The following is a 12,000-nucleotide window of genomic DNA, read 5'->3' as shown; positions in this document are numbered from 1 at the left end:
TGATTTTGACCTTTCTTTTTCCAACATAAATGCTTTCTGGAAATTTTTAAAGTTAAGCCCCTCAGCCCAGCTCTTGTTACCAGCACAGTGTTCCATGGAAATGCCTTTACATTCGAGGATATCAACCCCCTCTAACTAGGATGTCACACTACCAATGTCTTAAACACTCTTATTATTCACTTCAGGCACACTTAAAGTATTAAAGTTTGATTCTTACGCAATCATTATGATTAGCTCTGCACAGCAGGCAAACAGACTAAGGAACATGTTGGTTTGTTTCTTCTAGAGGAAAGGGAGAACTTGAGATGTGGAGGCCAGAGTAGGTTGGGGGGCTCACCTAAGAGTTTGGTACTTGGGACTCATAATGCAGGAAAGAAAAATGCAAGACGTAGGCTTGTCTTTTTTTTTTTTCTTTTAACTAAAAAGGACTTAAATATCAAAAGGAGTTAAGAGAACTATAAAGTATAAACTGAAAGAAATTTTCATTCAGGTCAGTGAAGTCACTTAGTGATAGAACACTTACCTTGCATTTCTAAGGTTCTGCACTCCACTCCCAGCACTGGGGAGAAAAAAAAAAAGGTTAATTTTAGAATAAGTATGGACAACTCTTAACTTTAAATAATTATGACAGAGCTATTAACATTTTATTTCCAAAGAACCATAGATTATATATTTATAAAAATACATACCCCCCCCCAAATGTTATTGATGGCTACTGATCTGGGTTCAATCTCTAACATCCCATCTGGTGGTACATGAACCCAGCCAAGAGTGATTACTGAGCACATAGTCAGGAGTAAGCCCTGAATACAGTCAAATGTGGACCACAATAAAAAAAAAACAAAACTAACAAACAAAAAAAGTTATTGAGGGCCAAAGAGCTAGCTCAATGAACTGAAGAACAAGCTTTACATGCAAGGGGCCTGGATTCAATCCCCAACACTACCAGGAATGAATTGCTACCCAGACCCACGGCACTGCATGAAATGGTTATTTAGAAACATAAGTTAAACCTCAAAGTAAATTTTGCTGTTGTTATTCATTGCTATGGAGGCTATACCTACTAGTGTGGGCCCCATGGCAAATCCTACTGTGCATGCAGCAAGTGGCATTCAAGGGTACAGGTACTGCGCCAAGGGTTAAGCCAAGTAAGTGCATGCTGAGGCAAGACAAGTGCTCTGATAACCTGAGCAATAAACTACTAATTTACATAAAAAGTGTTAAGGGATGGTTTATTTTAAGTACTGGCATAATGTAAAATCTATTTCCATAACTAGGTAAATGTAGCATTCACTATCAAATTCTAATGAAATTATCATTGTCCTTCCAAAAAAGTAAAAAAGCGTTACACGACATTTGAAAATGTATTTGCACTTATAACTATGCTTTTTCAGCATACTCATAAGAAAAATTGGCAAATCCACGTAAAACACACTGGGCTTGTCTTTTTGGGTGGGGGTACCACTCAATGGCACTCGGGGGGTTACTCCTGGAATCTGTAGCCACAGAAATTAGTCTGGTAGGCTTGGTGGACCATATGGGATGCCGAGGGATCGACCCAGGTTGGCTGCATGCAAGGCAGAAACACCCTATCTGTTTATGTTATAGCTCTGGTCCTGACTTGCCATTTTTTAAGACAGTAACATGACTTTTCTGGGGCTGAGGGAGACCTCCCCAAGGTGATCTTAGGAGGTTCAGGAGCCCCACTTACAATGTCTCAACAAACCAGCGGATTTTTTGTTATTTCTTGTTTGTTTGTTTTTGGGGGCAACACCTACTGTACTCAGGGCTTACTCCTGGCTCTGTGCTCAGGAGGTTACTACTGGCAGCTTCAGGGTTCATATGGGTGCAGGCACAAACCTGCATGCAAGGAAAATGTCCTAGTCTGCTATAGCTACACTCAGGTCCCAGAATAATTTATTTTTAAATTTTACAAAGCACCATGATTATGGAATATTTTAATAAAAGGATGTCAAAATAGGTAGCTAAGTAGCTCAATGCTTCATACTGCTTTCATTTTATTCCTTTCTTTTTCGGGGGGGGGGGGGCACACCCGTGACGCTCAGGGGTTACTCCTGGGCTATGCACTCAGAAATCAGCTTCTGGCTTGGGAGACCAATATGATGCCGGTGGATCAAACCGCAGGTCTATCCTATGTTAGGTGCGTGCAAGGCAAACGCCCTACCACTTGAACCATCAACTATACTCCGCCCTATCTTTGATTTAGTCAAAACATTTAGCAATTTTTTTAAGTGACACAATATGAGAAATTTTTTGTTGTTTTGGGTCACACCAGCATTGCTCAGGGGTTACTCCTGGCTCTGTCAGAAATCACTCCTGGCAGCATGGGGACCAAATGAGATGCTGGATTCAAAGTACACTGTCCATCCTGAAGAGGCTGCTTACAAGGCAAATGCCCCTACTACTGCGCTATCTCTCTGGCCCCCACAATATGTAATTTTAAATGTCATTCTCTTAACTGTAAAATAGGTCAAAATGGCACAGTATGGCAAAAGATTCTTACCTAGTAATTTCTGAACTTGTATCTAAACAAAATGAATGAGGAATGGTGTGTTCAGGATTTGAAAAGGCTTCGTTCATACTATAAAGATTAAAAATCGATTAGGAAGCATGATAATCTATACATTATCTAGAGGCTAAAGGTAATGTTTAGCTACCTAAGAGTATTAACATCCTGAAATCGTCTAATGCTTAGCTCATAATTACAATCTATTTACATGTCTCCATAGCAGATTAGTAACTAATTGCAAATTCAAAGAACATTGGATTGCTTGAATAGCTTAACTTGAGGAATTTGAACACTATTAACAACAGAATATAAACTGAGGGGAAATTAGGCTTTCTGGACCTCAAATTTCACCTCTTAAAAACAGATGCCCTTGTCACATTTGAATCTATAAGCACTGCTCATTTATTAATAGAAATAGTTTATGAATAATTCAGATTAGTCATAAAGTACACATAAAATGAAATATATTGTGTTAACTATCCACAAAAGCACTAACAAAATCTGTCTACTGTGAAGAGAAAGAAGATAGAGCTATATTGCCTCTCTAACCTACGGTAATTCTGAAATTTCATTTTTTTTTTTTTTTAGTTTTTGGTCACACCCAGCAGTGGCTCAGGGGTTACTCCTGGCTGTCCTGCTCAGAAATCGCTCCTGGCAGGCACGGGGGAACCATATGGACACCGGGATTTTGAACCAATCACCTTTGGTCCTGGATCGGGGCTGCTTGCAAAGCAAATGCCTCTGTGCTATCTCTCCGGGCCCTGAAATTTCATTTTTTTAAATAATTTTTTATCTTTATTTTAAACACTGTGTATTACAAATATGATTGTAGTGAAATTTCTAAAACTCTAAACATTAAGAAGTTACTTCCAAATTGCAACAATGTGCAAACACATTCAACTTTCCATTAGTCTGTCACAGAACATCTTATAGCCCTATAGGACATAAGCAATATCATAGCACAACATGAAGATTATAGATATAACATGAACTTCTAATGGGTCACTTAATCTAACAAAATGGAATGACTATATTTTCTGGTGTATAAAATGACTTTTTAACCCATGAAAAACTTCTTAAAAGTCAGGGGGTCTCTATATGATGAATAATGAAAGTAATTAATACTTAGCTTTATATATGTCAAAAAAAAGGTCAGAGGTCATCTTATATGCTGGGTATATGGCATGCTGAAACTTACTCGAGCTTCAGGGACGAGTGATCCACCCTACTCTTACCGAGCCATATCCCAATCCAGCGGCAGGCCATCATCATCATTCAGTCCTCTGCTTGTCCTGATTCATCTTTCAGGGCACACAGAGGAAGTGAGTTACCTAGGACCGCATCTCATCCAGCTGCTGAGTATGTGGCTTTCTGGTGCTCAGGTCCTCTGTTCAGCTTTTATTGGACACAGAGGAGGTGCTCTGTCTCCCTCCTAGCTGTCCTATTAATCACTGTACCCAAGCCAGAAACTCTTGGAGGAGGCCCCCTCTCCCTGCTCTCAATGTAAAAAAAAAAAAAATCACAGGTCACTCACTACAAATGACAAATTATTGTTGGCAATCCGACATCTAGTTTTAGTTAACCATATACTGTTAACCTTTGAGGTGTTCTACTCTTTGTCTCATTAGGTTTTTTAATTTCCATTTATACTTACACTTAAATTTTATACTTAAAATTTCCATTATACTTAGAACCCGTGATTTTAACAGGAAGAGAGTAAAGGGTCATCTTAATACACCGGAAAATATGTATTTAGAACGATAATTCTCTAGCAGTTGAATAAATTCTGATGTCCTTACAGGCTATATTTTACTTTGATAAGGCTGACAGTGTATGAGCGATAAAGGCATTTTTTTTTAGGTTTCATGATGTCAATCTACCTAAATTCAGGAGTATAATAGTTTACTACTCAAAATCACTACCATTGCTATAAATCAAAGTTTAAATTTTCACAAAGAATAGAATACTGCATTAAATATTTATTGTCAGTTACAAGGGATAAAGCCTAAATGTTTCACTGATGAAAACAAACCATTATTATCTCTTGTAAATCCTCCTCTCACCCTTTTTGGATCAGTTGGTTTTTTCTCAACATATAATTGCAATGGTTCTTCTTTTAGACATTGAACTTCTGAGGGAATGCTGTAAAATTAAAAGTACACAGAATGAAAAGAAATGAAACAAATAGGTATTACTGATTAAGTACCTTGAGTTTCTTTTTTTTTTGGTTTTTGGCCACACCCGGTGACGCTCAGGGATTACTCCTGGCTGTGTGCTCAGAAGTTGCTCCTGGCTTGGGGGACCATAAAGGACGCTGGGGAATTGAACCTTGGTCCATCTAGGCTAGCGCTGGCAAAGCAGATTACCTTACTTCTAGCGCCACTTGCGCCGGCCCCATACCTTGAGTTTCACATTAATCATTTCCCCTAGAGAAGTTCCCAAATATATTTGGCCAACTTAATCCTTTTCTGGAAAATAAAATTATTTATATCCCCCTGAAAATCTACCTAAGAAAACAGAAAACACTTTTCAATAATTGTGCCATAGGCTATCACTGCTCCCCTGGATCATTCCAGTGACCATCCCTCATTCTGAGAAACACTGAAGTGGAGGGCCAAGGGTACGTTGATGTTAATGAGTGCATAACTTGTTACAGAAAAACCATAAATTTAATACTTTTTGTAGCCATGTCACCTAAATGATAATTTAAAAGATGATTAAATAATCAAAAAAAATAAAATAAGGGCCCGAGAGATAGCACAGCGCGTTTGCCTTGCAAGTCGGCCGATCCAGGACCAAAGTGGTTGGTTCGAATCCCAGTGTCCCATATGGTCCCCACGTGCCTGCCGGGAGCTATTTCTGAGCAGACAGCCAGGAGTAACCCCTGAGCACCGCCGTGTGTGACCCAAAAACCAAAAAAAAAAAAAAAAAAAGTAAATAAAGCAAGTGAGAGAACATTAAATTATACTGTCATTCTATTCTGATTAGATCTTTTTACTGTGTGAACTACATTTGACTTTTTACTCTGAACTAGTCAAAATATATTTCAATATATTAAATTACAAATAGGGCCAGAGAGATAGCACGGAGGTAGGGCATTTGCCCTTGAATGCAGAAGAGGTATGGTGGGTTCAAATTCTGGCATCCCCATATGGTCCCCCTGAGCCTGGCCAGGAGGTGATTTCTGAGCAACTATTTTGCTACAGCTATATTCTAGTATAGTGTATAAAAAACTATACACTAAATTTTCAAGGTAGAATATACATTTTTCTAATTATTAAAATAATTTATTTAAAATTGTATTTGTTTCATTGGCTGGAGAGCTAGTATAGTGTGTAAGGCACTTGCCCTACATGTATGCCAACCAAGGTTCCATCTCTAACACCCTACATGGTCCTCAAGACCCCAGAAGTAATTTCTGAGCACACAGCTCTGCGCTGAGTACTGCCTGTTGTGGTCTTCTTCAAAACAAGTAAGTTAAAAGGAATTTGTTTTGCCTGATTTATAGGTTTATAGATTTTTTTATACAGTTTCTTTTATATACTAATTGTGTAGTGGATGGATATATATAGAAATATTTATTTGTACTTTTTTTTGGGGGGGGGGTTTGGGTCACACTTGGCAGTGCTCAGGATTACTCCTGACTTTGTGCTCAGAAATTGCTTCTGACAGGGCTCAGGGGACATATGGGATCTGAGATTCGAACCACCAACCCTGGTTTGGCTGTGTGCAAAGCAAACATCCTACCCGTTGTGCTATCTCTCCTGCCCCAAAAGTTCAGAAGCTTAATCTCTGTTAAAACTAATTTTTTCAGGGACTTAGTGCAAATAGCACAGTGGTGGGGAGTTGCCTTTCATGCGGCTGACCCAGAACGGATCTTGGTTTGATCCCCTGCATCCCATATGGTCCTTCGAGCTAGGAACAAAGTTCTGAGCAAAATAGCTAGGAGTAACCCCTGAGCATCATCAGGTGTGGCCCAAAAAAATCAAACAAAAAAAAAAAACCCAATAACTTTTCAGCCTTAAAAACTATTTAGAGGGCCGGCGAGGTGGCGCTAGAGGTAAAGTGTCTGCCTTGCAAGCGCTAGCCAAGGAAGGACCGCGGTTCAATCCCCCCCGGCGTCCCATATGGTCCCCCAAGCCAGGGGCAATTTCTGAGTGCTTAGCCAGGAGTAACCCCCGAGCATCAAACTGGTGTGGCCCAAAAAAACAAACAAAAAAAAATTTAAGGGCTGGAGAGATAGCATGGGAGGTAAGGCATTTCCCTTGCATGTAGAAGGTCAGTGGTTCGAATCCCGGCATCCCATATAGTCCCCTGAGCCTGCCAGAGGTGATTTCTGAGCATAGAGTCAGGAGTAGCCCCTGAGCGCTGCCAGGGTGTGACCCAAAAAAACAAACAAAAAAAAAAACAAAACAAAAATATTTAAAAGGGGGCCAGAGCGGTGGCACTAGCAGTAAGGCATCTGCCTTGTGGTGTCTAGCCTAGGACAGACAGTGGTTCAATACCCCGGTGTCCCATATGGTCCCTTAAGCCAGGAGCGATTTCTGAGCACATAGCCAGGAGTAACCCCTGAGCGTCACTGGGTGTGGCCCAAAAATAAAACAAAAAGAAACGAAATAAAATTTTTATTATTAAATATATTTTTTTATTTAAGTAACATGATCATACTTGGGTTACAGTCATAACCAGAACACCCCCCTTCACCAGTGCCAACATTACCCTCCCTCCCCCCTTCCCATCCCCTGCCTGTATTCGAGACAGGCATTCTACTACAGTAATTTGTTTTTTAAGTTAAGTAAGTTGTATTTTTTTTCCTTAAAGGATAAGAGTAAAAAAATATAGTAAAGGTGTGATAGTGGCAATCGCCAATAACAAACAAAAAATTTAAATAAAATTTAAATAGACAAAACCAGAATCTTACCCACAATTGACTTACTTCTTCTAAATGTTGTGATAAATTCTCTGTGTAAATGGCAATATTAGAACTTTTAAGACTTCCAACTGGCTCTTTAGCTTCTTCTACAAGAGGAACAAAGAAGTGACCATTTGATAAATAATCTATTTATCTGAACATTCAGGGATTATTACAAAGAAACATCCTATTGTAGACAAATTCCTACCCTCTTTAGAAAAGTAATTTTTAGGGGCTGGAGCGATAGAACAGCGGGTAGGGCGCTTGCTTTGCATGCACTCGACCTGAGTTCTGTCACCTGCATTTCACATGGCCCCCTGAGTATGCCAGGAAGGCGTCCTGAGCAAAGCTAGGAGTAGCCCCTGAGCATCGCAGGGTGTGGTTAAAAAAAAAGAAGACAAAAAAAAAAAAAGAGAAAAGTATTTTAGGAACTGGGTTGTGATTCAAGAGAACATAATTTGCATATGCATGGCCTTGATCTGACTCCGAGTACTGCATGCTAAAAGACCCTGGTGGACCTCATATTTTTGGTGAACTTAAAAACTTTTTTTTATTTCATACGGGCTGGAGATGAGGCTCAATGGTGAATATATGCCTGCTATATGTGAGGCCCCCGAGTTTAATCCTTGGGACCATAAAAAATATATATTTTTCTTTTAATATAAATTTTAAGTTCTTCTTTAAAAAAAAAAAAAAGACCTGGAAACTACCTCCTCTTTATTAAATGAAACTACATAAGCTTTGAGAAGCCTTATGCCAGTTTGTAAAACTCCATGTAAAGCCATGAGAGTTTCTATTCTAAGGAAAAATGCCAAGAAAAGGAAGGTTTACTAAAAATCCCATCAAAAAATGGGGGAGAGGATATGAACAGACAGTTCTCTGAGGAAGACCAATAGATGGCCAATAGGTACAAGAAAAAAATGCTCATCATAACTTACTGTTAGGGAAATCCAAATTAAGACATCAATGAGCTATATCATCTTACACCAGTGAGGATGGCACATATCAAAAATATTGGGAACAATTTGTATTGGGCGGGGATGTGGAGAGAAAGGAATTCTCATACACTGCTGGTGGGAAAAGCTGCCTGGTCCAATACTTATGGAAAACAGTACTGAGGGTTCTCAGTAATCTATGAATCAATCTGCAGTATACCCAGAAATACTGCTTTGGGGTATTTATCCCCAGGACAGAAAACTGATCCAGAAGGATATGGAATACTATAGAGCTGTAAGAGATGATGCAATCATGCAATTTGGTACAACATGACTGGAAGATATATTAAATGAAGTAAGCCAGAAAAAAGAGGTTAAATACAGAATATCACTTATATGTGGGTATTAAGAATAACTACATGAAGGAAAAGCAATGGTTTAAATGGGGGTTGCTAAGAACACTCTAGGCCTTAGAGTTTAGCAAAGAGAAGGAAAGAAATGGAGTGGAAAAATATGAAATATGAAAGACTGAGGGGATATCAAATATAAAAGGATGGGAGATAGGCACCAAGTGGTCTCATTTGTATTGATGATATTAAGAGAGAACAGAAATATCCAAACCAGAGTAAATAAAAATGATATCACAGATATAAACTTTAAGAACCAAAATTACAAATGGGCCTGTTATGCTGGTAGGCTAGAGATTAGAGGGTAGTGGTATGGGATGCACCCTGGGAACTTTGGTGGAGAGAGGCTGACACTGGTAAGAAGGACTGGTCCTGAAATACTGTATGTCTGAAACCCAACTGTGAAGAATTTTGTAAATCACAATGGTTTCAATAAAATTATTTTTTAAAAAGGAAGGTTCACAGGGGCCTGAGTGATAGTATAAATGGGTAGCACATTTGCCTTGCACACAGCTGGCCAGGTTTGATCTCCAGCATCCTATTTAATCCTATGAGACTGCCAGAACTGATTCATGAGAGTAGAGCCAAGAATAACCCTTGAGCATAGCCAGGTGTGACCCTAAAACAAAAAAGAGGTCTATAAAATTGTTCACAGAAATGAAGAGAAATTCATTCCCACATAATTTATACAAATGGGTCAAGGTCCAATGATTAGAAAATCATTTTATGGGGCCGGGAAGGTGGCGCTAGAGGTAAGGTGTCTGCTTACAAGCGCTAGCCAAGGAACGGACCGCAGTTCGATCCCCTGGCGGTCCCATATGGTCCCCCCAAGCCAGGGGCGATTTCTGAGCACATAGCCAGGAGTAACCCCTGAGCGCCAAACGGGTGTGGCCCAAAAACAAAACTAAAAAAAAAAAACAAAAACAAAAAAAAAAAAAAGAAAATCATTTTATGAGGTTAATATGTTTTAACACTTCAAAAATATTACATATTCTTTTATTTTTAGGCTATAATATACACAATGAATAATTTATGCTAGATAATAATTCACTAATTTCAATTAACAAAACCAAGAAAAAAGATTATCCAAATTAACTGACCTTCATACTCTGATATGTCTATATCCATTTCATGTGCAAATGTGTCTTCTTCTAAAAGATCTTCATCAATATTTATAAATTCTTTTCTGACATCATCAGTGACACAAATAATCTCATCATTGATTTCTTTTTATTTCAGGATCTCTTGTGGCAGTTGACATTCTTTTGATAGAAATAAAGCATCTAAAATTATAACTCATTCTTGGAAACCAATATCTTTTTTTTTTTTAGTTTTTAGGGCCACACTTGTTTGATGCTCAGGGGTTACTCCTGGCTAAGCGCTCAGAAATTGCCCCTGGCTTGTGGGGACCATATGGGACGCCGGGGGATTGAACAGTGGTCCTTCCTTGGCTAGCGCTTGCAAGGCAGACACCTTACCTCTAGTGCCACCTCACTGGCCCCCAGAAACCAATATCTTACTTTAATTCAGTTGTACTGAAAGAAAACAAACTTAGTTCTTACTTATAAAAACTTCCCCTTGGGGCCAGAGAGATAGCATGGAGGTAAAGCATTTGCCTTGCATGTAGAAGGACGGTAGTTTGAATCCTGGCATCCCATATGTTCCCCCAACACTGCCAGGGAGCGATTTCTGAACGTAGAGCCAGGAGTGACCCATGGGGTGCCACCGGGGTGTGACCCCCCCAAAATACTCCTTTTTTGAACAATGTCCAGTACATAGTATTAGTTTAATAATAGGATGCTCAGTGATTGACTACAGATCCATCTTAGGGGATCATATTAGAGATCTAGACTTAGCTTAGTGCTTAAGATAATATACATATGTCAGGGACCTGAGTTTGAGTCCTAGCACCACATGTCTTCTCTAACACTGCCAAATGTAGTCATGGAGGTCCTGAGCACCACTGAGGAAATGATGTACCCAGCATCATAAGGACTAAGCAGCTCCCCATTCTCCAGCTCTATCACTGAATTACCCATATACTGTTCGCAAGGTATTTCCAGGAATGGTCCCTAAAACTAATGAGCACTGAGCACTGATTGGAAGCCCTCCATTGTATGTATGTATGTATGTATGTATGTATGTATGTATGTATGTATGTATGTGTATATATATATGTGTGTGTATATACATACATATATATCAGAATAATTTTAAGTTAACTGAATTTTCTATAGTCACAAGTAATCTTCCACTATAAATATTATGGCCTTAATATATAATATTGTTTCATATATAACTATGAAATTCACAGAACTGTCTCATACATTAAAATGGATACAATCATTAGTTCAACTGATATAGACAATCAATATAATAAATAAGCCTCAGGCTGGGCTGGCTAAAGTGAATAGTATAGACTAGGGCATTAGCATTGTATGTAGCCTACCCAGGTTCAATAATTGGCATCCATATCCCTGAGCACTGTCAGGAATGATCCTTGAGTGCAGGGCCAGGATGAAGCCCTGAACATAGCAGGCTGTCGTCCCCATCCAACAAAATAAATAAAGGATGAGCTAGGTCTCTTCTCAGACAATATAAATTAGGGTCAGAAGGTCATTCAGGGGCTTAAAGCACTTGCTCAAATGCAAGATCAAGAGTATACCAGTGAATGGGCCAGAGAGATAGCACAGCAGTAGGGTGTTGCCTTGCACACAGCCGATCTAGGAGAGACGGTGGTTCGAATCTCAGCATCCCGTATGGGCTCCTGTGCCTGCCAGGAGCAATTTCTGAACGCAGAGCCAGGAGTAACCCCTGAGCGCCATGGATATGACCCAAAAACAAACTAACAAAAAAAAGAATATACGAGGGGGCAGAGTGGTGCCGCAAGTGGTAAGGCATCTGCATTGCCCGTGCTAGCCTAGGACAGACAGTGGTTCAATCCCCCGGCATCCGATACAGTCCCCCAAGCCAGGAGCAATTTCTGAGTGCATAGCCAGGAGTGTTAACCCTTGAACGTCACCGGTGTGCCCCCCTCAAAAAAAAGAGTATACCAGTGCCAGTGTAGCCTGCATGTGACAAGATGATTCCAATACTCTTTCTGTTTGGGGGGTCTCCAGTGAGAAAGGGTCTGAAAGGGTAGGCCTGGAAAATAAATTGGTAGCTTAAAAAGTGCTCAGAGATGGGGGTCAGAGAGATTGCACAATGGGCAAGGCA

The 12,000-nt window shown here is 39.6% G+C and overlaps 1 protein-coding gene across 1 annotated transcript in view; it reads right to left on the bottom strand.

The window, feature by feature from the left end:
- Nucleotides 1–12,000, bottom strand: part of CPLANE1 (ciliogenesis and planar polarity effector complex subunit 1) — a 154,953-nt gene that overhangs the window by 77,782 nt on the left and 65,171 nt on the right. The window contains 7 exon segments of the mRNA XM_049769035.1: nucleotides 524–559; nucleotides 2,525–2,602; nucleotides 4,594–4,601; nucleotides 4,603–4,672; nucleotides 7,456–7,549; nucleotides 9,885–10,010; nucleotides 11,838–11,914. Coding sequence (XP_049624992.1) covers nucleotides 524–559; nucleotides 2,525–2,602; nucleotides 4,594–4,601; nucleotides 4,603–4,672; nucleotides 7,456–7,549; nucleotides 9,885–10,010; nucleotides 11,838–11,914 — 489 coding nt within the window.

Source organism: Suncus etruscus, chromosome 2 (assembly GCF_024139225.1).
Source record: "Suncus etruscus isolate mSunEtr1 chromosome 2, mSunEtr1.pri.cur, whole genome shotgun sequence".
NCBI classification, from domain to species: domain Eukaryota; kingdom Metazoa; phylum Chordata; class Mammalia; order Eulipotyphla; family Soricidae; genus Suncus; species Suncus etruscus.
The sequence above is the reverse complement of the archived record's forward strand: the minus strand, read 5'-3'. Positions and strand labels throughout refer to the sequence as shown.